The 26,358-nt window shown below is 41.0% G+C and overlaps 1 protein-coding gene across 1 annotated transcript in view; it reads right to left on the bottom strand.

The window, feature by feature from the left end:
- The window catches only part of ahnak (AHNAK nucleoprotein), a 37,413-nt gene extending 11,732 nt beyond the window's left edge, over positions 1 to 25,681 (bottom strand). Inside the window, 9 exon segments of the mRNA XM_028589001.1 lie at positions 1 to 2,118; positions 2,236 to 2,619; positions 2,740 to 3,130; positions 3,461 to 9,076; positions 11,089 to 11,315; positions 11,435 to 11,588; positions 11,718 to 11,776; positions 16,261 to 16,324; positions 25,420 to 25,681. Of these exon segments, the coding sequence (XP_028444802.1) occupies positions 1 to 2,118; positions 2,236 to 2,619; positions 2,740 to 3,130; positions 3,461 to 9,076; positions 11,089 to 11,315; positions 11,435 to 11,588 (8,890 nt within the window). The 5' untranslated portion in view covers positions 11,718 to 11,776; positions 16,261 to 16,324; positions 25,420 to 25,681.
- Between the last annotated feature and the right edge of the window lie 677 nt (positions 25,682 to 26,358).

Consider the following 26,358-nt stretch of genomic DNA (forward strand, 5'->3'; position numbering starts at 1 on the left):
TTATTTCACCCTCAATCTTTGGAACTGACACATCGACATCTCCCTTTGTTTTGGGTCCTTTCATGCCGAAATCCACATCTGGCATACTAAGTTTTGGTCCTGAAATGCTTGGCATGCTGAATTTGGGTCCTTTGATTTTACCACTTGGACTCTCAATGTTAAAATCTGGTCCTTTGATGTCAAGGTCGGGAGCTTTCACATCAATGTTAGCTTTGGGCAGGTTTATATCTACATCTGGACCCTCCACATTTGGACCTTTGATGCCAAATGATGGCATTTTGATTTTAGGCATGTCAAATCCACCCTTTGGCCCTTTGATATCAAGCTCTGGACCTTTGATGTCAACGTCAGGTGCTTTCACATCGATGTTAGCTTTGGGAAGGTTTATATCAACATCTGGACCCTCCATTTTAGGACCTTTAATGTTCCATGATGGCATTGTCATTTTAGGCATTTTGAATCCTCCTTTGTGGCCCTCAATGTCAACATCTGGTCCTTCGATATCAACCTTGGGAGCTTTTATTTCACCCTCAATCTTTGGAACTGACACATTGACATCTCCCTTTATTTTGGGTCCTTTCATGCCGAAATCCACATCTGGCATACTAAGTTTTGGTCCTGAAATGCTTGGCATGCTGAATTTGGGTCCTTTGATTTTACCACTTGGACTCTCAATGTTAAAATCTGGTCCTTTGATGTCAACGTTGGGAGCTTTCACATCAATGTTAGCTTTGGGCAGGTTTATATCAACATCTGGACCCTCCACATTTGGACCTTTGATGCCAAATGATGGCATTTTGATTTTAGGCATGTCAAATCCACCCTTTGGCCCTTTGATATCAAGCTCTGGACCTTTGACGTCAACATCAGGTGCTTTCACATCGATGTTAGCTTTGGGAAGGTTTATATCAACATCTGGACCCTCCATTTTAGGACCTTTAATGTTCCATGATGGCATTGTCATTTTAGGCATTTTGAATCCTCCTTTGTGGCCCTCAATGTCAACATCTGGTCCTTCGATATCAACCTTGGGAGCTTTTATTTCACCCTCAATCTTTGGAACTGACACATCGACATCTCCCTTTATTTTGGGTCCTTTCATGCCGAAATCCACATCTGGCATACTAAGTTTTGGTCCTGAAATGCTTGGCATGCTGAATTTGGGTCCTTTGATTTTACCACTTGGACTCTCAATGTTCAAATCTGGTCCTTTAATGTCAACATCAGGGGCTTTCACATCAATGTTAGCTTTGGGCAGGTTTATATCAACATCTGGACCCTCCACATTTGGACCTTTGATGCCAAATGATGGCATTTTGATTTTAGGCATGTCAAATCCACCTTTTGGCCCTTTGACATCAAACTCTGGACCTTTGATGTCAACTTCAGGTGCTTTCACATCAATGTTAGCTTTGGGAAGATTTATATCAACATCTGGACCCTCCATTTTAGGACCTTTAATGTTCCACGATGGCATTGTCATTTTAGGCATTTTGAATCCTCCTTTGTGGCCCTCGATGTCAACATCTGGTCCTTCAATATCAACCTTGGGAGCTTTTATGTCACCCTCAATCTTTGGAACTGACACATCAACATCTCCCTTTATTTTGGGTCCTTTCATGCCGAAATCCACATCTGGCATACTAAGTTTTGGTCCTGAAATGCTTGGCATGCTGAATTTGGGTCCTTTGATTTTACCACTTGGACTCTCAATGTTCAAATCTGGTCCTTTGATATCCAACTCAGGGGCTTTAATATCAATATCAGCTTTTGGGATGCTGACATCAACTTCTGGCCCTTCAACATTTGGACCTTTGAGCCCAAAGGATGGCATTTTAAATTTAGGCATTTTGAATCCTCCTTTGTGGCCCTCCATGTCAATATCTGGTCCTTCAATTTCGACCTTGGGAGCTTTTATCTCACCCTCAATCTTTGGAACTGACACATCAACATCTCTCTTTATTTTGGGCCCACTCAGACTCATATCCAAATCTGGCAGTTTGGGTCCTGATATTGATGGCATTTTGATTTTAGGCATATCAAATCCACCTTTAGGCCCTTTGATATCCATCTTTGGACCTTTGATGTCCACTTCAGGGGCTTTCACATCAATGTTAGCTTTTGGAACATTTATATCAACATCTGCACCCTCCATGTTTGGACCTTTAATGTTCAATGATGGCATTGTCATTTTAGGCATTTTGAATCCTCCTTTTTGTCCCTCGATGTCAACACCTGGTCCTTTGATATCAACCTTGGGAGCTTTTATGTCACCCTCAATCTTTGGAACTGACACATCAACATCTCCCTTTATTTTGGGCCCTTTCAGGCCGAAATCAACATCTGGCATACTAAGTTTGGGTCCTGAAATGCTTGGCATGCTGAATTTGGCTCCTTTGATTTTACCACTTGGACTCTCAATGTTCAAATCTGGTCCTTTAATGTCAACATCAGGGGCTTTCACATCAATGTTAGCTTTGGGAAGGTTTATATCAACATCTGGACCCTCCATGTTTGGACCTTTCATGCCAAATGATGGCATTTTGATTTTAGGCATGTCAAATCCACCCTTTGGCCCTTTGATATCAAACTCTGGACCTTTGATGTCAACTTCAGGTGCTTTCACATCAATGTTAGGTTTTGGAAGGTTTATATCAACATCTGGACCATCCATTTTAGGACCTTTAATGTTCCATGATGGCAATGTCATTTTAGGCATTTTGAATCCTCCTTTGTGGCCCTCGATTTCAATATTGGGTCCTTCGATTTCAACCTTGGGAGCTTTTATGTCACCCTCAATCTTTGGAACTGAGACATCAACATCTCCCTTTATTTTGGGCCCTTTAAGATTTAAATCCACACCTGGCATGGAAAGGTTCGGTCCTGAAATGCTTGGCAGGCTGAATTTGGGTCCTTTGATTTTACCACTTGGACTCTTAGTGTCAAACTCTGGTCCTTTGACATCCAACTCAGGGGCTTTAATATCAATATCAGCTTTTGGGATGCTGACATCAACTTCTGACCCTTCAACGTTTGTACCTTTCAGCCCAAAGGATGGCATTTTAAATTTAGGCATTTTGAATCCTCCTTTGTGGCCCTCAATGTCGACATCGGGTCCTTCAATATCAACCTTGGGAGCTTTTATGTCACCCTCAATCTTTGGAACTGACACATCAACATCTGCCTTTATTTTGGGCCCACTCAGACTCATATCCAAATCTGGCAGTTTGGGTCCTGATATTGATGGCATTTTGATTTTAGGCATGTCAAATCCACCTTTTGGCCCTTTGATATCCAAATCTGGACTTTTGATGTCAACGTCAGGTACTTTCACATCAATGTTAGCTTTGGGAAGGTTTATATCAACATCTGGACCTTCCATTTTTGGACCTTTGATGTTCATTGATGGCATTTTGACTTTAGGCATTTTGAATCCTCCTTTGTGGCCATCAACGTCAACAGCTGGTCCTTCGATATCAACCTTGGGAGCTTTTATTTCACCCTCAATCTTTGGAACTGACACATCAACATCTCCCTTTATTTTGGGCCCTTTAAGATGTAAATCCACATCTGGCATGGAAAGGTTCGGTCCTGAAATGCTTGGCAGGCTGAATTTGGGTCCTTTGATTTTACCACTTGGACCCTTAGTTTCAATCTCTGGTCCTTTGATATCCAACTCAGGTTCTTTAATATCAATATCAGCTTTTGGGAGGCTGACATCAACTTCTGGTCCTTCTACATTTGGACCTCTCAGTCCGAAGGATGGCATTTTAAATTTAGGCATTTTGAATCCTCCTTTGTTGCCCTCAATGTCAATATCTGGTCCTTCAATATCAACCTTGGGAGCTTTTATGTCACCCTCAATCTTTGGAACTGACACATCAACATCTCCCTTTATTTTGGGCCCTTTAAGATGTAAATCCACATCTGGCAGTTTGGGTCCTGATATTGATGGCATTTTGATTTTAGGCATGTCAAATCCACCTTTTGGCCCTTTGATATCCAACTCTGGACCTTTGATGTCAACATCAGGTGCTTTCACATCAATGTTAGCTTTGGGCAGGTTTATATCAACATCTGGACCCTCCATGTTTGGACCTTTGATGCCAAATGATGGCATTTTGATTTTAGGCATGTCAAATCCACCCTTTGGCCCCTTGATATCAAACTCTGGACCTTTGATGTCCACTTCAGGGGCTTTCACATCAACGTTAGCTTTGGGAAGGTTTATATCAACATCTGGACCTTCCATTTTTGGACCTTTAATGTTCATTGATGGCATTTTGACTTTAGGCATTTTGAATCCTCCTTTGTGGCCATCAATGTCAACAGCTGGTCCTTCGATATCAACCTTGGGAGCTTTTATTTCAGCCTCAATCTTTGGAACTGACACATCAACATCTCCCTTTATTTTGGGCCCTTTAAGATGTAAATCCACATCTGGCATGGAAAGGTTCGGTCCTGAAATGCTTGGCAGGCTGAATTTGGGTCCTTTGATTTTACCACTTGGACCCTTAGTTTCAATCTCTGGTCCTTTGATATCCAAATCAGGTTCTTTAATATCAATATCAGCTTTTGGGAGGCTGACATCAACTTCTGGTCCTTCTACATTTGGACCTCTCAGTCCGAAGGATGGCATTTTAAATTTAGGCATTTTGAATCCTCCTTTGTTGCCCTCAATGTCAATATCTGGTCCTTCAATATCAACCTTGGGAGCTTTTATGTCACCCTCAATCTTTGGAACTGACACATCAACATCTCCCTTTATTTTGGGCCCTTTAAGATGTAAATCCACATCTGGCAGTTTGGGTCCTGATATTGATGGCATTTTGATTTTAGGCATGTCAAATCCACCTTTTGGCCCTTTGATATCCAACTCTGGACCTTTGATGTCAACATCAGGTGCTTTCACATCAATGTTAGCTTTGGGCAGGTTTATATCAACATCTGGACCCTCCATGTTTGGACCTTTGATGCCAAATGATGGCATTTTGATTTTAGGCATGTCAAATCCACCCTTTGGCCCCTTGATATCAAACTCTGGACCTTTGATGTCCACTTCAGGGGCTTTCACATCAACGTTAGCTTTGGGAAGGTTTATATCAACATCTGGACCTTCCATTTTTGGACCTTTAATGTTCATTGATGGCATTTTGACTTTAGGCATTTTGAATCCTCCTTTGTGGCCATCAATGTCAACAGCTGGTCCTTCGATATCAACCTTGGGAGCTTTTATTTCAGCCTCAATCTTTGGAACTGACACATCAACATCTCCCTTTATTTTGGGCCCTTTAAGATGTAAATCCACATCTGGCATGGAAAGGTTCGGTCCTGAAATGCTTGGCAGGCTGAATTTGGGTCCTTTGATTTTACCACTTGGACCCTTAGTTTCAATCTCTGGTCCTTTGATATCCAACTCAGGTTCTTTAATATCAATATCAGCTTTTGGTAGGCTGACATCAACTTCTGGCCCTTCTACATTTGGACCTCTCAGTCCGAAGGATGGCATTTTAAATTTAGGCATTTTGAATCCTCCTTTGTTGCCTTCGATGTCAATATCTGGTCCTTCGATTTCGACTTTGGGAGCTTTTATCTCACCCTCAATCTTTGGAACTGACACATCAACATCTCCCTTTATTTTGGGCCCACTCAGACTTATGTCCAAATCTGGCTGTTTGGGTCCTGATATTGATGGCATTTTGATTTTTGGCATGTCAAATCCACCCTTTGGCCTTTTCATATCAAACTCTGGACCTTTGATGTCCAAGTCAGGGGCTTTCACATCAATGTTAGCTTTGGGAAGATTTATATCAACATCTGCACCCTCCATGTTTGGACCTTTAATGTTCAATGATGGCATTTTGATTTTAGGCATTTTGAATCCTCCTTTGTGGCCATCAATGTCAGTATCTGGTCCTTTAATATCAACCTTGGGAGCTTTTATGTCACCCTCAATCTTTGGAACTGACACATCAACATCTCCCTTTATTTTGGGCCCTTTCAGATGTAAATCCACATCTGGCAGTTTGGGTCCTGATGGCATTTTAATTTTGGGCATGTCAAATCCACCTTTAGACCCTTTGACATCCAACTCTGGACCTTTGATGTCAACTTCAGGTGCTTTCACATCAATGTTAGCTTTGGGTAGGTTTATGTTAACATCTGGACCCTCCATTTTTGGACCTTTAATGTCCAATGATGGCATTTTGATTTTAGGCATTTTGAATCCTCCTTTGTGGCCATCAATGTCAACATCTGGTCCTTCGATATCAATCTTTGGAGCTTTTATGTCACCCTCAATCTTTGGAACTGACACATCAACATCTCCCTTTACTTTGGGCCCACTCAGACTCATATCCAGATCTGGCATTTTGGGTCCTGACATTGATGGCATTTTGATTTTAGGCATGTCAAATCCACCTTTAGGCCCTTTGATATCAAACTCTGGACCTTTGATGTCAACTCCAGGTGCTTTCACATCAGTGTTTGTTTTGGGAAGATTTATATCTACATCTGGACCCTCTATGTTTGGACCTTTGATGCCAATTGATGGCATTTTGATTTTAGGGATGTCAAATCCACCCGTTGGCTTTTCAACCTTTGGACCTTTGATGTCAACTTCAGGTGTTTTTTTGTCTCCTTTTATCTTTGGACCGGACACATCCACATTTGGCCTGGAGATTTTCGGTCCTGATATGGTTGGCATGTTGAATTTGGATCCTTTGAGTGATGTATTCAGTCCTTCAATGTCAACTCCTGGCCCTGGAATTTCAACATCAGGGGCTTTTACATCAATGTCAGCCTTTGAGAGGTTAATATCAACATATGGGCCTTCAGCCTTTGGACCTTTGATGCCAAATGATGGGATTTTGATTTTAGGCATTTCAAATTCACCCTTTGGCCCCTCAATATTGACCTCTGGACCTTTGAATTCAACATCAGGTACTGTCATATCTCCTTTAATCTTTGGTACTGACACAGCCAAATCCCCTTCAACTTTCGGATCTTTCAGGTTAATTGATGGCTTTGTAAATTTAGACCGGTTGAATCCATCTTTTGGTCCCTCAATGTCAATATCCAATTTCGGAGATTTTATGTCCACATCTGGGGTTTCAACATTAACTTTGGATGCTTTAATGTCGACCTCAGGTGCCTTAATGTCAATTTCAGGTTTGGTAACTTTTATATCAACATCTGGAGCTTCCACCTTAGGATCTGTTAAGCCAAACGATTTAATTTTGATTCCAGGCATCTTATAGCCACCTTTAGGCCTTTCAATATCTACTTCTGGTCCTTTGATCTCAACTTCAGGTTTTGTTGTGTGTCCTTCAATTTTTGGAACTGACACATCCACATCTCCCTTCACCTGACTTCCTTTCAGATTGATATCCCATTCTGGAATTGTGGGACCTGTTTTGGATGGCAACTTGATTGTCACTCCTTCCATTTTTGCATTAGAGTCCCCACCATCAACCTTTGGTGTTTTAATGTCAACCCCAGAAGCGTTTACATCAACTTTTGGTCCCTTGGCCCCAAATGATGGTATCTTTATCTGAGGCATTTTTAAATCTCCTTTCCCCTCAATATTTATAGCTGGACCTTTAATGTCTATTTTAGGTGCCTTAACTTCTCCCTCCGTCTTTGACACTGTTACATCAATATTTCCCTCTACCTTGGAACCCTTCAAGTTTACATCTATATCTGGACCAGATAAAGATGGAATTTTAACCTCAGATACTTTCATTTTGTATTTGCTATCACTCTTTGGTACTTTAGTTTGAATGCTAGAATTGATTTCAGGTGCTTTGAAGTCAGCCTCTGGAAGTTTTACATTGACAGGTGGTCCTTCAATGTTAGGACCTCTGATCTGCTTATCTTTCCCTTTGATGTCTAGTTCTGTCACAGGTACTGACATACCTGCATCACCAAGTTTAACTTCAACACTAGTTCCATCTTTCTTGTTTCCTTTCATTCCAAACACAGGCATCTTGATTGTTTTTATGCCACTCACAGTGCCCTCATTTTCATAGCCTGGAACGTCAGTGTCTATTCCAGATGCTTTTATTCCTCCCTTTGTGCTTGGCAGGTTGACATCAACCTCACCTTTCAACGTGGAACCTGTAAGGTTGACATCCACACCTGCCACTGAAATCTTGCCTGGCCCCGAGGTATATCCTGAGGTAACATTGCCTACTGTTTTTGCTGATCCTCCTATCCTGCCACTTCTCGATTCAGTATCAATACCTATGGAACATCCACCAAGTATGACATTCGGAATATCATTACTGCCTGATCCCTTTTCCTGCGAGGAACTGATGGTAGTTTCAGATACCTTCACTTTTGTCCTTTCCCCTAAACTGGTGTCAACACTTCCCTCCTGTGTTTTTTTCATGGATGAAGTCAAAATATGCATGCTTTCTCCTGGTAAAGACAGACTAATTGACCCTCTGTTCTCATCAGTTGAGGTTATCTCTGCACCTCCCAACTCTCCTATTGTAACATGCCTACTACCAGTGTTTGTGCTGTCTCTTAGTGTCGTGCTTGTTCCTGACACCTGAATGATTCCATCACCTTGCTCTCCACTTCCTCTTGAGATCTCAAAGCCTCTCTGTTCTTTACCTCCTGTTACTCCAAAGTTAGGCCCTTTCAATCTGAGACCTTCTATCTCTCTTGTAGTTGTTGTGGTCTGAACTCCCCCACTGCCCCAGCGTGTCTCTGTGGAGCTAACTTGGGGCCCAGTGTAAGAGACATTGCTTGACTCAAAACTCCCTTCTGCTCCCACTTTACCTGAAGGGCTGCCATGTGAGATTCTGATATGAGGAGAGCCATCTCCAGATTCGTGCCTTAGGCCCCTGAACTCTGGACCTGACAGTTCAAGTTGCTCACTTATGCCACCGGGCATATCCACGGTGTAGGTAGTGATGCGGCGGGTGATGGTAGTAATTGTGCTGCCATCGCTGCTTGTGCTGCTATGCCGCTCTGTGCGAACATCTACTCCCTCTGCAAGGTCTTCAGACTTCAGCCTTGGTTTAATCTTTTTTTTGTATATTCTCTTATAGTCCTCATCCTCCCCACTCTGTTGATAGAAAAAGACAGGAAGACATACAATATTGAAATATTATTATAACATGTATTTTCTTCAAAAATTTCCCCATAAACAAATCACTGATCAAATAATAATAATAACTTTAAAGGGGTGATAGAATGATTATATAGGGTATTTCACACTGTTCCTTATGGTCTCCTAATGGGGTATGTAACATTGGTTGGGCTGAAAATGGCCTGGTTGATATTTTATTGGCCATTATGCATCCTTGTGTTTTGGCCATATTTGTAACAAGAGTTTTTCTTCCAAATATGGTATGCTCATGAATATTTAGATGAGCTGCGCGCTGATTGGTTGAGCGAATCCCCATACACACACATTAGAGACGCGCGCTGATTGGTTGAGCGAATCCCCATACAAACACATTAGAGACGCGACAGAATTTTATATTCCAGAAACTGCAATGTTTCGTTACCAAATTCACTTCAGAGACTTTTTTATGCGAGAAGTCAACAAATTGATGGCTAATTGCAAATTTGGTAGGACGTGTCGGACTTTAGGAGCTCCACACAGTCTGACGAGAAAGCAGCAGCCTGCTGGGCTCCATACCCAGGGCAAAGTCACCCTTTGTGGATGCACTTATATCACAGCTACCCCAAGTCTTACAAAGCTAACTTTGTGTCCGTTTTCAATGTAAGGCATTTTTATGAACGTCAGGCATTTTGTTAGGAGGAGCAGCTAGCTAGCTATATGTTCCATTCAATACAATGGGAAAAGAACACTGCTAGCTAGCTACACTTTCGGCATAACTATAGTAGCTATATTTACAGTTTGAATTTCGTCACGGCACTTATATCACAGCTATCCCAAGGTCTTACAAAGCTAACAATGGTGTCAGATTTCAATTTAATGAACTTTTTGTGAACACTAGGGGTTTCGTTAGCTGCGACTGTCCCTTCAATCCTAGCTATGTGTAGCTACAAATCATGGATAGTTAGCTTCATTTTCAGCGTAATTAGAGTATATTTATAGTTTGAATTTCGTCACGCCACTTATATAACCTCTACCCCAAGGTCGTATAAAGCTAACAATGGTGTCTGATTTCAGTTTTATAAATTTTTGTGAATTTCAGAGGAATTCTAAGAGGAGGCTAGCTAGCTCTCATTGATAGAGCTAGCTCCATCCAGCCGCAGGCTCTATCAATGAGACTTGCGGACAAGAGGCGTTTATTTCACTGATCGTTTATTTAAATAACTCAACACATTATAATTACACACATTATAAGATTAACTGGAACTTGTGGTAAGAGATTGCTGGCGTAACAAGCTCACTGACCGCGCTCTGACTCACACACACCGGGCATTTAGCAGGAAAAGGGGAGCTGCAGGCCCTGGAGCTCTGTCCAGGCAGCGGCATTTGGTAGTCCATTCACCCAAAAAACAGTGACTTTGCACGGGTATGGAGTGCCGTGGGCTGCCTGCCGTGACGGAGCTCAATCGAGCTCACAGCAGGCCGGGGTCTGTGAAGGAAGGCAGGCCAGGCGGCGAGGCAGCAACACAGGCAGCACCGGCCGCTGAACTCCGACACACAGTCGGACAAAATTTGCAATTAGCCATACATTTTCATAAAACGGCCCATATTTGAGCTTTACATAGTTGATTTCTCGCATAAAAACGTTTCAGAAGTGAATTTTGTAATGGAATAGCAGAGATCTGCGCGACCTAGATTCAGAAGACTACCTGATCTCAGGTCAGTTGTGTAGCCTATGTAAATGTTGGGGCGTGGCCGTTCTCTTAATACATCCATGGGCGTGACAAAGGTACAGGTCTTGGGATGCTTACGTCAGCTTCTAGCTTTGTTGAGATTCGCCCATTTTCAGCGGCAGTTTCAAAATATGAGATTTTCATAGTAAAGGGGTGTCAATGGGATTTTGAGCTTCTATGTACAGTATGTCCTATTTACCCACCGAACTGTTGTTATTCAACTATGACAAGGTAAAATCGGTTTTGCATTCTATCACCGCTTTAAAAAAAAGAACTTACAAGGACGATGTCTGGACTGGAACCTCCAAACCGGGTCTTCCCTTCCCATGTCAGGGTGCCGATTGGTGAACGACATGGTGTGCTAAAGGGCGAGCAGCAAGGGGATTTGTCTCCTTTGTTTTGTAGTTTCAGTCCAACCTTGTGGCGGTTCAATGTCTTCAGTAGCTCAGCTGTTTCTTCTGAGCTCATGTTATCAAAGTAGACAGTGGCACCCACAATCTGGTCACCTATGAGTTTTAAAGAGACAGCAGCAAAGTATGTTAAGTATACTAGAATAATAGTCAGTATGTGGGTGAGACCAATATTACTTCATACTTTATGATTTGAGAAAAAGATTATTTGCTACCTTCATATACTTTTCCAGATCGTGCTGCAGGTGACTCTCCTTTTACTTCCTTAACAAAGATCTCTCCTCCACTCTGTTCAATGGTCAAGCCAGTTTTGTCTGGACCCTCCCAATCTGGAAAGAGAACCTCTCTGGTTTCCTCCTCTTTAGCCATCTGTAAACATTACCATACAAATAATGTGTTTGAGAGAAAAATACAAGGAAGTCTGCAATTTCACCAAGGTATACAGGATGACATATATAGGTACGAGGGATTTATTGTGACTTTAACTTTATAAAATACCTTATTTTTGCTTTACTCTATTTAAGCCCTGCTGTCTTGGAAACTCTATCTTGGTTTTCCTGCATAAAGAAAAGACAATAATAATCATTAAGACAAAATCATGACAAACAATGCATCACTTTATTTTCACAAAGTCTTTTATTCCAGACAAAATGCTCTTCTTTCACCCTTAGGATAAACCCTATATTTATCATTTACCAACCCCACTCTGTAAGTATGTCTGGTTTGTAGGACCCAATGGTGAACACTAGATGGTGATAAAACCCTTTCAGAAAACACAGCCTCGACCCCCTTCCTCCCTCCTGGGCGTTCTGTGTTTTGGAAATTTGGTTGGAGTCAGACCACACCCTGCCCTGAGGAAAGCAGCCCAATCCTGCACCTACACCACAACTCCAATGTCAATAAAGAGAACAATGATTGTTAAAGCTGCCTTGCTTTATGAAAACACACACAGGGGTGCAGAAGTGCACAGTAACGCATACACCAGCATGTTGGTTCATGCCGTCTGTTTAACACACAAGCAAATTCACTAACAGCAGTCAAATACTCAAATGAGGTCTACTCAGTAACATAAAAGCACATATGTTACTTACTGGGTGTGGTCAATCAACATTATATTGCTGGCCATAAAACAAGTAAACTAAGAAATGATTATGTAACAATTCACCATATTTATATCAGCTCATATCAAGCCAGTTTACAGGCCTGCTTACCTTTTCTATAACTGTCTATCTTTGTGTGTGCTGTAGTAAACACATTTGCAACCATCACGAAGATAATAAGGTTTGTTAACATAATTCTCAGACCAGCCTCTTCAAACATGTTGACTAGTCCTACCCACTCTGCTCTATGAAACAGACAACACATTGTTTTATTATTACCAAACTCATCTCAAACCACACCTCCAATTACACTAGTTTAAGCTGTTTGAGCTATGCATCTCTACCTAGCCAGCAATGCTTTGCATGTTTTTACATTACATTCATTTGGCAAACACTGTTGTGCAAAATGACTTAAATTTTTTACACTGATCACAGATTGTGGTTGTATATATTTTCATTTAAAAAGGTAAGGTCATTCTGTGTGCTGTGTTTTGATCAAATGCTACAGCATTTGACTTGATCATACCAACAGCAACCAGTCAATATTTGACAGTAATTAAAGACTTCTTTGCTGAATGATTTTGCACCATTATATACTGACAAAGCTGTACAACCAGTCATTTCAATAAGGGAATAATTATGTTACTTCCTGGTGCGTCTTATCACATACTTGTGCAGAGGATGGCAAGATACAACTTCTGCATAGTGAACTATGCACTTCATATTTGGGGGTGTCAATTATGTGTCTTCCTTTGTTTGTGTGATCTATTTCACTTGGCTTGTCTTGGCTCTATCTTTACCATGAGATAAGTAAACCTCCAAGACCATTATTTAAGGCAAACTGGGTGATCATTTAATTCACATACACTTAAATATATATGTATACCAAGATAAGAAATGTAAACTCATAAGAAACTGCCTCAAGAGATGGATCTCCATGTGATCAGAAACACAAATTTACCGAAGCTTGAAAAAAAACGTAATTTTATTAATATTACTGAAAAACACATTTTTCCCATACTATTTTGCACAACTGTAAGTAACATAATTATACCAGTAAGCCACACATCCCTTCCCTATTCACTGAAGCTGCCACACTGTTCTGCAAGATAACAAGCTTCTGGGAACAAGAGGACCCTGAGGCAGAGATAAAGAAACAACTGTTTCAAAAGGGTCTGTAATAAGCATCACTTGGTCAACAGCCATCTGGCACTCCACACCAGGCTGCAAGTATACAGTATTTTAAACAAATGACAAGGTTAAAAGAAGGCAACACTGATGTTTTGGCTAGTTCACTGTAACGTCAAACAATAAGCTGTAAATCTAGGTGTGGTGTGTGTGTGTGTGTGTGTGTGTGTGTGTGTGTGTGTTTCTGGGAGACAGAGACCTGTTTGTCATCTGATATAATTGTATCTTTTTTTATGTTAGGGTGTGTGAGAAAGCATTAATAAACAGACATTGTGGAATGCCAAGTGGATTGCAAACTGTTCTCCCTAGACCCTGTCCAAGGCCACACAATAAGCAATACGCCAATTAACACAAGTCAATAAATAGACTGGTCCTGCGTGATTGGAAATACTGAAAAATGCAACAAATGCTTTGAGGTAGTATTAAGCCCACTCTCTAAAATAGCCTTTTGAACACTCTCAGGGCTGAATAACAAGAGCCAGGGCCACAGACTGTGATAGTACCAGAGTTTGGGATGGTGTTTATGTCAAATGTGATGGCAACCACTCGCAGGCATCTACAACCTGATCTTCTGCCTCCTTTCGCTTACTCTCTTTGCCTCTGTCAGTGTGATTTAACTAAAGCTAGTCTATCAAGAGCTCAAGCCTTACAGTAACTGCAACATTATATGCATCAAACAGCTGAAATGTGTGAGTATGAAGAGGACAAACAATGCAGTTTGCAGTGCCAAAGATCCAGCTATCCATGATTCTACTCATGTAGATCAAATTCCACTTAGGACAATTGACACTGCCAGTTATAGTATCTTAACCAGGCCCTTCTGATCCCAGCCAGTGTGTATTTGAACTACACAACAAGAATTTGTGTTTTCCACATGGGTCACAATGCAGTTCATTTTACACATCTACGTGTACCTCCTTTCTTTATTAGGTCAATGAAAACAGACAAGAATAGCTGACAAACTTTTCACATGATCTTTGTTTCTGCACTTTTTTTCTCTTCCACATGCTTCTCAGGGCTTGTTGACATTACATAGAGCTATTCAGCTTCGGTATAAGAGGGGGGAAGTGAATATGAAGCATTTTCACTCACACAAGACACATTATTGTTGGCTGGATTAAGTTTTTGAAAAACAAATCCATGTTTCGTGGGAGAGAAAATATCTTTTTCATTCATTCCTCTTCCTCACTCACAGGGATAACCTTAGGACACATCTCTCTTACTTTCTCTCTCCCTCCATCTATCTATTTTTATACATAATTACCTTTCATATTTAAACTTCTTTTCCTTTACCACATTTTACCTCTGAGGCTCTCCATGATCGAGAGTGAACTATTTGAGCTGTCCTTGTTCTCACAACTTTGACATATTTTTGGCAGCAAGCGGCAGGGAGGAGCTGAGGCTTGCAGCAATATAGGAAGGAAGGAAGGAACTTAGAGAGAGGGAGGGAGATGGAGAGAAGAGGAAATAGTAAAAAAATGAAAGTGAGCAAGATAGTAAGTGAGAAAGGGAGAGGAATGGTTGTGAAACTTCTCAGTGGAATGTTAGCATATAAGTTAAGAGGGGAGAGAAAACAGCCAAGTAGGAATTCAATTATAGGGCTATAACTTAAGAGACTCCTCAGCAGCTTACAACATCTGTGCAGAGGGGATCCTGAATATTTACAGACTTCACTCTGTCTTCATTCTTTATCAGTGTCAAGAAACCCCCTATTTAGACAAGCTTAGAATATAATCTAACATAGCATAACCTATTTTGGAAATAGAGAATTGAGGAGCATAAAAATTGACAAAGATCATATGATTAGATATAACTTGTGTTGTAAACAGAAGCTAAATAAGTAAGGCTCTGTTCTTGGGATCATAAGACTGGCAGGCAGTATGTGACAGTCTCAAAGCAAACAGGCAACATGAGAATCAACCAGTCCTTTATTCTTTCCCTTTCATTTCTCTGACATGCCTGAGAATGACATTGTGGATGCCACATGTCCTTAAATTTGATTAATGATGTCGTCAAAAGCATATTTGAAGATCAAACAATATTAAATTTTTGCAACAAGAGTTAAAGGAAACCATGGAGTCATGGGGGCAAAGGGAAACAGAGGAGCTCATTTTACTATCATGTTTTATTATGGCCTGGTATGTGTGTTGAGCAAGGGGGATGTGAGGACAGCCAGCCAGACAAAAGTTTCTGTTACCTAGAGTGCAACCACAGAGCTTTCCTAGATACGCCTCTCTTATAGTCATTGGCCTGCATACAGTTGAGGTTTGGTAAAGCTTCTTCTGCTAGCTTTTCCTCCACTCCACTAATCCACAAGGAATAAATTATCCACAACTGCCAACTACAAACAGTTAAAACAGTATAAGCTTGACAGACTTTTGACAGGGTTTGCTTCATAAGAAGGGGAAAGGGGTTTGAGTGGAACAAGTGGTGTCTGGGGGAAGAAAGAGGGCTGCAAAGAGGAGGCACAGGGAGCAGAAGCAGCAAAGTGTCAGGTTTCCACAAGGTGGGCTTTTTACAGCTGAATGGCGGTTGTATGACCTTCCAGGTTCAAAGGAGGCTTTGCACCAAAAATTCCAACAGAGGTTTGGCGTCTGGACGCATAATAGAACGCTGTTCTAAGGTGACACTGACTAGATAGCCTTGGAGTGGAGTGATGGGTGATAAGAAATGTAGTTTTGTTTTTTTTCCTTTACTTAACCAGTAACATATGTGTTGTGTGAATCTCTTACATTATGTCTAAGGACACTTACCTTGGATTGCTCAAGCAAGGCAAAGGCCTTCAGTCTGATGCTGTGGTTCTTGTATACTTGGCTTCTGTTGACAGAAGAACAAAAACCGGATTGTGATTTAAATAGTATGGTTTGAAATTACTTAAATAACAAGAACACTAAGTCATGGGTAATAGAAAAGAAGACTACCCCGAATTCATCATGCTGCTCTCTTACGCAACAACATCCCACATTTCAGACGCATGTTTGACAGAAAACAAAACATATTCCTCACATACATGTCACTGTTGCATTTAAAGGCAAGTCCCAACATGACACATAAAGCCACATATACTGTGGTTACATTCAGGATTTACTCATGACATTTAAGTGTACCTCAATAGACCTTCCCATGACCAAGCAGAGACTTAAGAGGATTTAATAATTAACTAACCAATAGTAGCAGTATTGACCCTGACATTCCCTTTGAGTAAATAAATCCAGCTACTTGTTTGGTATGGACCTGACTTCTGCAGATGAGATGATAGACACTAAAACAATATCTATCTAGATCCTTTTTTAAGTTTGATGGAATTTGAAATTGAGAGTTAAAAAGAAACAAATCCAGTTCAAAAGAATTTTAAAAGTTTCTTTTAAAAATGTCTCTGCTCTAGTTTAATTGCTTGAGTGATGATTGTGAGACAAGACTGCACTGCCAAGGTGTGAAGTATAAAACCAATGTAGTATAACAGCAGAAATGGTGCAGCCATATCAAACCAATATATCGATAAAATAATGTTGCAACTGTATTGATAATTTTAATTTCAACTGTCATCATGCATACCAAGTCAATCGTACTTTTTCCCGCTGTGACTAGCCCAAAATCTTACCGGACTTTGAGAGGATTATTGCTTCAACCCACCGGCATATTGTGAAACAAAGCCTTCTCTTTGTCAGTCCCAGTACAAACAGAACTAGACTTGATGTGTACAGACAGGCATCTACCAGTGGGAACATGTCCCTCAGAAAAATTCTTTCTCTTCTGAGACAGGCTTTCCAACACCATCATTAACTTCCCCCACCCCAGCCCCCCATGTTCAATAACTAAATTGCTCATTACTTTTTGAAAAGTATGCCAAATGACTGTGTTTGTGAGACTCTGATACTATTTCTAAACAGTCTGATTTTGAATACCTATGCTAAACGCTAAATGCAATATAGAGAAAGTGAGTAAACATGCTCCTTAAACCAAGCAACATTGGTGCAAAGCTTGTAAAAGTCAAAGTTTTGCCTTAGAATGTGTTGTTCTTGGTTACTTTTTTGAACGGGACCTATACTGAAATAGATGGGACATAGCTGAGACAAATGCCAGCCAGTACGGGGTTGTCATTATGTTTGTGTAGGGAAACAGCAGCTGTGTACACTCTCTAACCCATACTCTTGTTACAGAGACATATTAATCAGACTGCCATGTCGGGAGTCATTCAGGTACAGAGTTGAATGAATGACAAAGGTAGATTTTTGTCAAGTATCAGTCTAAAGGTAATATGAGATTGAATTATCCTGGGTCAGGGTTACTTGTGCCCAAAACAAAATGAGATAAAGGGTATGTGAGATATCTGACTGTGAAAGAGATGCTTATGACTTATTGTTGTGAGATTTGTAGAGGAATGTGATTTGCAATAACGTCAGATACATGACTCAAAAGATAAGAAATATGTTGCCCCACCCTCTGTTCTCAATACCTTGGTGGCCCACACACAAACACACACGTAGGCATGCACCGTAAGGTGAAGTGTGGTCACCAACAGTGGAGAAAGCAAATAAAAACACATGCCATGTGAAGAGTAGACTACCACGCCACAGTCCACGAGGCGGATCATGTCGCTTTCCCAATGTGCTCTGCTTGCAAAGGGAGCAGCTCCATGCATAGCCCCACCCAGGCCCCCAGTCACATACATTCCTTGATAGAGCCGTCAGGCCAGCTGGAAGGGAGCCCAGCCTCTCCCCACAGTGACTAACTCCAAAGAAATGTCCTGTTTCTCTCTGACTCCAGCCTCATTCTATGCCGCCCACCCTGCACCGTGCCCCCCCTTCCTTCAGTCACTCCCCAACCTCAAGGTTCTGCTCAAATAAACAAGAACACCAGATTCAGTCATATATGCACATTTAAAGGCACTCTGAAACACACTATCTCAAATAAACGCTGAGAAGCAACACTGTATCAGCTGAATACATCTGATTTTCATCACCCATGTCACCATCATCATCATTATCAATTTAGTTGGATCTACATGTGCACCAAGTAGATGCAACAAACTCCTAGCACTCTACACCTCACTGTTGTGCATTTATACCCCATCTTAAGTCTTGTGTCTTCTATGCCCTGAGGTGACACTGTTTGACTGATCGTTTGTGCTGAAGTAGGTCACAGCACACTGGAAACTGATAAAGTAGCTGTAGTCAATCCATCAGTTTGATTGCCAAATTTGGTGAACAGAAAACAGGAGCAGTGTGACAATGATTAAAGCTCAATCGTAAGTGAATCAGGCACAGTGGTGCTGGTTAGTGATAAGATTTGATTATGAACAACTAAAAAGGCCTCAGTGCAGAGGGGGAAAAAGAGGAGGCGAGCAGTGATCAAATCAGTCGTGTTGTAAAAACAGAATAGACTCCCTGTTCCTCTCTCTCCATTGTAGTTTGACGTAGCAAGTCCAACTAATACAAAAAGAGACACAGCAGGCCCCAGTGTGGGTTCAATCTTTCTTTAAAAACGCAGATAGGACATGCATGTGTGACACATATAAAAGGAATGTGCGTCAAAATAAATGGTTATTTTCTGCACGCCATAGTCCACATAGCCCTAAACCAAACCACAAGTCCTGCATAAGACCAAAGCCTTCCCACTGACGCCAACTTGGCCTGCTGCTGATTAAACTATTGTGACTTTGGCAGGAGTTGCCCACAAAATGGAAAAACTGAAGAAAACTCATCTTTTCTTGCTTTTACGAGATCACAAACAAGACCAGGGGTCTCATTTATTAATGTGGCATACGCACAAAACGGGGCTGAAAACGTGCGTACGCCACAACCCACGCAAAGGTTGTGATTTATAAAAAACAAACTTGACGGGAGAATGTGCAGTCCTCCACGCAAACTCTGACCCATGCGTACTCACATTTTGGAGACAAAATAGGAATTGGCGACGCAGATGGTGAGGTGGTGAACTGAAGTCAGACTGCCGAAAGTACATGTGGGAATAAGGGTTAGGCTACTCTTAATATGTTTAAGTATTACAAAATAATGCCTCACGCACGTCTTCACACCATATGACGATTAAATCCAGCCGTGTTATTTGCGCTTGTACTGAGTGCTAATTGTTCCATAAACACCTCATACTCAAATATTAAATAAAAACTCATTCTTAATATTTAATCAGCGCCGTCTCGCCGTCACATTGTCCGCTACGGAGCGCAGGAGGAGGAGATGGCCCGACTCCATGGAATACAGGATAGCATCAAATACCCTACCATTACATAACTGCACAACAAAGTGTAAATAACTAAATATCTGTTTTTAAAACTGTGCATATATCATCAAATGTCAAAGTCTGTAAATACAGCCGTTAAGCTCTTGCGCAATCGTTACGCTCTATGTCCTTGTTATCGGTCTAAAATGTAATACTGTTTATAACAAACCCTGCGTGAAGAAAAGTGTGTTTGCCTGTTACTTTTCGATTTCAAATTGTATCTTGGGGTGGGGGATACCACTAGTTGTTGCTGTGATTTTAGCAAGGTGTTAACAATCACAAATTGTTGTAGACTAAACATATAAATACTGCGGTGAACCCGTGCGTAATGCTGCATGATGGCACTGCTGACCGTGCAGTAGGACTTGAATGGAAGAATTAGGAGAAAAAGAGACTCCAGGGACCATGACGATGACTGGCTCATATGCCGATTTAAATTCCCTAATATAGCTGTAATAGTAATATAGCTGCGGTCTTGGATCTATGTACTGAATCGGGTCCAGTAGAGAGGGCAATGCGCCGGAACCGTGCCATCCCGGTCCAAATACAGGTCCTCGCCATTCTGGGTGAAACCGGCTGTTTCCAGAGGGAAATGTCTGACAGCTAAGTGTTTTTTTAAATAAATATTATATATAATCTTCAACTTCATCACTAAGGCTTGTTTGGATATAATATATAGTTCTGTTAAATCTTATTATATACGTCTGGTATATCAAAGCTGTCCCCGAGTACCGTAATGCCTGCTGATTTGGGAGATTTTATTAATAAAGGTAGTCTATAGATCCGGTTTCCATACGCTGTGCGACAACAGGCCGAAATTATAATTCAATTGGCAGCAATTCCCGAATGTCTGAGAGTTTTTTTTTTTTTTTTTTTTCCACCAGTCGTCATAATTTGGCATGATTCGGTGTAACGAAGAACAACTGCCAGGGTCATTAACATACTGATCAGCATTCACAAGGTGCTTTACATTGACTATTTATGGTTAAAAATGGGCGTGTACAGGGCGGGATAAGAGGCTGATCCACGTACGCACACTTGTAATCAACCTGTGATTTATAAAGGGAACATTGCTTACAGGTGTGCTTACGCACGGTTTTATAAATCTGACATTATTTCGGCGTACGCCAATTTTGGGCGCACGTACACTTATAGTAAGGATCCTACGCACAGTTTTACAAATGAGACCCCAGGGCTTTTGCTGAGAGTCAGCTATGTCTTAATTTTCATGTAAATTATATTCTACACTTCATGTTCACAAAAGGACAGTAAACTAAACTTTCTATACTAGATGAGGCGGTAAGTACCGAATAAATGATGGCACCTATTACTACTCATTTTTCTCTATTACAGACCTCAAAGGAGGGAGGATCTCAGACAAATTCCTCTCGAGGGGTTTCTTCCATTTTTTCCTTAAGCACTAAGTTTTTCAGGGGAGTTTTTCCTTATTTTCTTAGGCTGCATAACAAACTGTTGCTGTTATAGGTCTGTACATCCAACTAAGACATTGTATGTAATATTGGGCTATTCAAAAGAAAACAACTGTAACATGTTTTGCAAAAATGAAACAAAACATGGTGACTATAGCTGAAGTTCTGAAATGAGAAGTGATCCTGGGCTGGTGACTACATGCAGTTTCAGAGCCAGGAACATTCAGCAACTGACAAAGTAAAAAAAATAGGATGATGACAACCAGAGCTGCAGAATAACGGAGTTGAAGATGCAACTTTTGAATTGGCATAACTACACCAGAGAGAGAGAAAGGTTTACACAGTTCTACCACATCAAGAAGATATCAAGTGAGGTTTATAGACATCCATAGCAACCTTATATAGGCCATGCCATATAACTGCCCAACTTCAACTTGTCTTCCACAGCTGCTGTTTGAACAAGAACAAATGCAAGTCCATTCATGGAGCAGGAGACAAGAAGGTTAAAATGAGGGCTAGATAGCAACCGTAGCAGCAGAATGTAGTCATAAGACGTCCCTAGCTGTAAAGCTTGAAGCATAGGCACAGTGTTAGGATATGTATTTATACCAGCATTTACCACACCAGAGTAGTACAGAGTTGTTTAGAGCAATAGAGTGTTGGATGGTGATGATTGCCATTCTTAAGTGTCTTGTGACAAATAAAGAAAACCTAAACAAAGCTGAATGTATTTCTAAATTTACATTCCAAGCCCCTTTGACCTGACATTTTGGCAGCCTCATTCCAAATAGAGTTTTTGTAACAGGTGCTCCATGTCATTCCTTGCACATAACAGTGTTAGTGGGGGTTGGGGTGGGGGTCAGACAATTAGTGGGGGCAGGTAGACTGTTCAGTAAGGCAACCATCATGTAAGATTGAGTGTTTTTGGATGGATTCGTATATCAGATGTCTGGCAGAGCAGTGGTGAATGTTATCGGCTTCTCAGAAAAATGATTCACACCCTTTCTAAATCCCATGATTGCAGAAGCCCCACCAAGCTTGAAGCTACAGTAAACAAGTCTGAATTGCATGCATGTGCATGGGTGTGACTTACAGAGGTACCATGTGTTACCTGTGATGACTGTCTCATCATATTTCTTAAATCACTATTTCTCAACAAGGCAGGCAATGCTAATGATAGGTGTGCCACAGGGTATACTGACAACATGATGAAACATTCCAACCCAGCAGTGGATGGATGAGAAGGGAGTGGCTGTTGGGTGGATTGCCTAGAAAGAGTTTTTTTTTTTTTAATCTTGCACTACAGTTAGCTGCTCATTTGCAGCTGTATGAAAACTAAACTTCCCTCAGTTGTGCATCTACACATTAGCTATTGTTTTATTTAACCAATTCCTAGGGTGGGACTTCAGAGTGTCTGCTGGAAAATGAATGCCAAGTGTGAACAAAATAAGCTATGGTTTGGTTGCAACCACCCTCCCTTCTTTTAGCTTATTCATAACATCCACCTCCCCTTTTTGCCTCTCCTTGCTGTCACCCCTTCCAACCATTCACCCAACAAACCCATGAGGAAATGGAAGAGGAAGTGTGCTCGAGACCAGTTTCTTTCCGTTTCACACTGGCACAGCTGAGTAACACCTCATCTGTACTGCCAGTCAACATGGCAAGAGTGCTTCTGTGAAAAATATCTCAACATGATTGAGACTCCAAACAGTCATGACGCATGTTCTTTTTTTAAGGCAAGTAAAGATGCTGTTTGTCACATGGGTGGCAAGTGAAACAAAATCAGCATGACTGGCACTGTGCACTGCCAATGACGGCTAAAATGAGCAATAAAGCTTCTTCAAAATTTCAATGAGGTTTTTCGGAATTCCAAATGTCTGCCAGGTGATAACATAATGTAGTCTCTGTACTGCTGCATTGGTAGACAGCGCAAGTATTTAGACAAACAGTCCCAGACCAAGATGAGGCCCTGTTAACTGACAAACGTTTTAGCTGCAGGCAGTCAGGAACCAGTTTTTGAACCAGTTTTTTTCAGTCCATACCCTTATTCTGTACCTATATATATAATACAGTACTTTGTGCCATATTATCACCAAGTAAAACAGAATTATTTAAACATATTATTGCTTAAATGACAACCTACTACCCAAAGACCTTTTAGCCCTGTGTCACCGTGTGGCTCTTCAAGCAGTCTGTGTCACAATCAATCACATTGACAAGGGCAATTTGAGAAATGCCAGACATTTACAACTGCGAGGCACCCAACATGAGTAAGTGCGCATTGTAGAAAAGACTGTGCAGAGCGGAGCAAACAGCAGCTCTCCCTTACACTGAAATGATTTTTGGGTGTGGCAAGAGGGAGCAGTGGATGACAGGCAACTCCACACCAAGCAATTTGACTTTCAACAAAGGATCACATCTGGTCTGCTTTTTCCTCAACCTTTACCTCAACTTAAACAAAAAAATTATAACAAATGCAGGCAAGACTATATGTGATGATTCTAGTTTGAATCACAACTGGAGAGCTTATGCTTTGAATATGTACGCATGTAGAAAAATAAGTATCTCTCAACTTTTTGGGCAGATAAAGTGCGTTTCGCTCTTTCTCTAAAAGTGTGAAGTCTAAGCTCCTTCCTCTATGCCTCAAACCTGGTTTCAATTAGCTTGTCTTTCCAAACCACTACATTCCATTACTCCCCTCCTCACCCCCACTCCGCCCATCCCCCCTCACTCCCTGACTCTCTTCCCCCGTCTTACTCCCTCCTTATCCCTCCCCGCTTTCCCCCCTGCACACCCTGGCCAGGCGCCCAGGTTAAGAGACCCGAGGTAAAATAAAGACAGAGAAATCTCTTTCTGTCCAAAAAAAAAAAAAAAAAAAAAAAAAAAGTCATAAGAAACAAACATGCCTCAGTACAAAGCAGCAGTGATAGTTGCCAACTTTCTACTACTACTTTTACATAACACTAGCTGGAAATGAGGTATGCCTTGTTTAAAAATTGATTTATATCATATGAAGAACCTTCTGACGTGTTTGCCGCATTCCACAAAAGCAGACTGCATTAAAAAAAATGCCAAATATGAGATTTTCATTGTTCCGTATGACTGATAATTGTACAGCACCTTACAACGCAGTGAGTAAGCAGAGAAAAAGTTATGATCAGTACTTTTAATTTTGCTGAAACCCCACGAAGGACCTTTTGAATGTGTTAAGAGGGACACATTGCGACGGGCGTCTGCAGCATGTATGGGTTTTTTTTTTTTTTTTTTTTTGGCTATAAAGGGTGTGCCTCTATGAGGAGACAGCGAAGCAAGAAGGGAGGGAGGGGAAAAAAAGGTGGGGGTGGAGGAAGGTGAAAGAGAGGAATCCACACCCAAGCTTGTTGCTGCAAGCTTTCATAGAGAATTACCTTTAGGCTACTTTTTAAACTTCACAGTCTCAGCAAAGGCCATTGAACAGATTAAGAGAAACACCTGAGCAGTAACATCAGCACAACAACCAGAAACTTTTATCTTTACACTGCTTCTTCTATTCAACTTCCATTTAGTGTGTGGAATATTCCAGTGCTGTAAAAACATTGCTATCTAAAAGACTAGAGATTATGTGTATTCAAAGGACATCCACATTGCACAATAGTCACAATAAAAGTAGAGATATTTTGGGTATTTCTTATTTCTCTACTAAAATCATATGGAGATACCCTATATTCTTTCTACAACAGTGGGTTCAGCACTCATATGCACCTTGGATAGCAAGCTTTGTGTGCAGTTAAAAGAAAAGTGAAGTGCGCAACTCCAGTCAAGTCCTCTGCATTCATGTGGTGGCTGTGGGTACACACCCACTTCTTGTGTCTTACACTATTTTAAATCAGTATTCACGTTGCACCTTTACTAAAAACACAAGTAATAATACATGTTTTCTCTTCATACAAAACTTCCCTATAGCGAAACCTCCCTTTAGGAAAAACCATAGGATACCAAAGAAGATAAACATGTGATAAAGTAGGACAAAGTCACTGTAATCTTACCACTTAGGTCTAAACACACTTTCTACTAAGTGTCTGTTGGAATATGTTGGATTTTGCAAGAAGTTGGTTGAACTTTAAACCAAGTTATTATTAAGTGATTTGCTAGTTTTACAGCACAATTCAATTTGGAGCAAAGCACAGCTGGCAACAAAATTTACAAACACAGATTTAAAAAGCATTTACTTCAATCTGAGAAAAGAAAAAAGTGCGTCTTTACCTGTGCGCAGTCTGAGCGCCCAAGAAGCCTCAGATCAGCTTGAGCATCCTTGAAAACGTGTCCTGTCCCCTTCTCCCCAGCCCAAGAAAAGCACTTCTTCCAGTCACAACTTCGCAGTTTGTTAGGATTCTGTCACTCTTTTCCTATTACTCGACCAACCAAGTTTCCAGGGCGTTTTCTTCCCCCGTCTCTCCCTCCCTCCTCTGCGCTGAGTTGATTTAAACTTTTTTTCTGTGTGGCTGCTGCTCTTGGCTGAGCACAGTGGTTGGACAGGGAGCTGGGTAGGGCTCCTGGTTTGCAGAAGAAGGGCAATAGGCATGGGAGGGGACCGGTGAAAGGGAGTGGCTCTCAGCAGCCGTGGGACCACCCACTGCTTCACATAGAGGGCTCCGATGACTTGCAACAGAAAAAGTAACTTCTGCTTAAAAAAATGGGAAGACATGTTCATTTATTATAAAATATCTACATTAAATGTCCATAAGAACTCACATTTATCACCAAACTTTTAGCAGCAGTCAGTGCTTTGGAAATTGGTTTTATCAAAACTACTCTCAGTAAGTAAGCAACTAGCAGTGACTGAGAAGATATTATTTGAGCCATATCATATATTATTCCAGCAAGGCATAGCTTTAGATATTTTGTGCTTCATCTTTGTTGCCAGTAATAATGATAAAAAAAGTTTTGACTGTTTTAATTTTCTTCAAGGCATGTGACGCACCTCACTATACCCAAGTGACATCTATGCACAAGAGGCAGCCTTTAACTGCCTTGCGTAAATTCTTACACAATGATCAGCACAGCAGTCAAACCCAACTGTATCTTTTTTTTCTTAACTTCTTGTATTTTTAACACAAATAAAACTGCTTTAAAAAATTCATCCTTTTTTGTTTCACATTTTAGAGTAAGAATGAAGTACAGAGTAACACCACATGGTATCAT

Source organism: Perca flavescens, chromosome 10 (genome assembly GCF_004354835.1).
Source record: "Perca flavescens isolate YP-PL-M2 chromosome 10, PFLA_1.0, whole genome shotgun sequence".
Taxonomy (NCBI): Eukaryota; Metazoa; Chordata; class Actinopteri; order Perciformes; family Percidae; genus Perca; species Perca flavescens.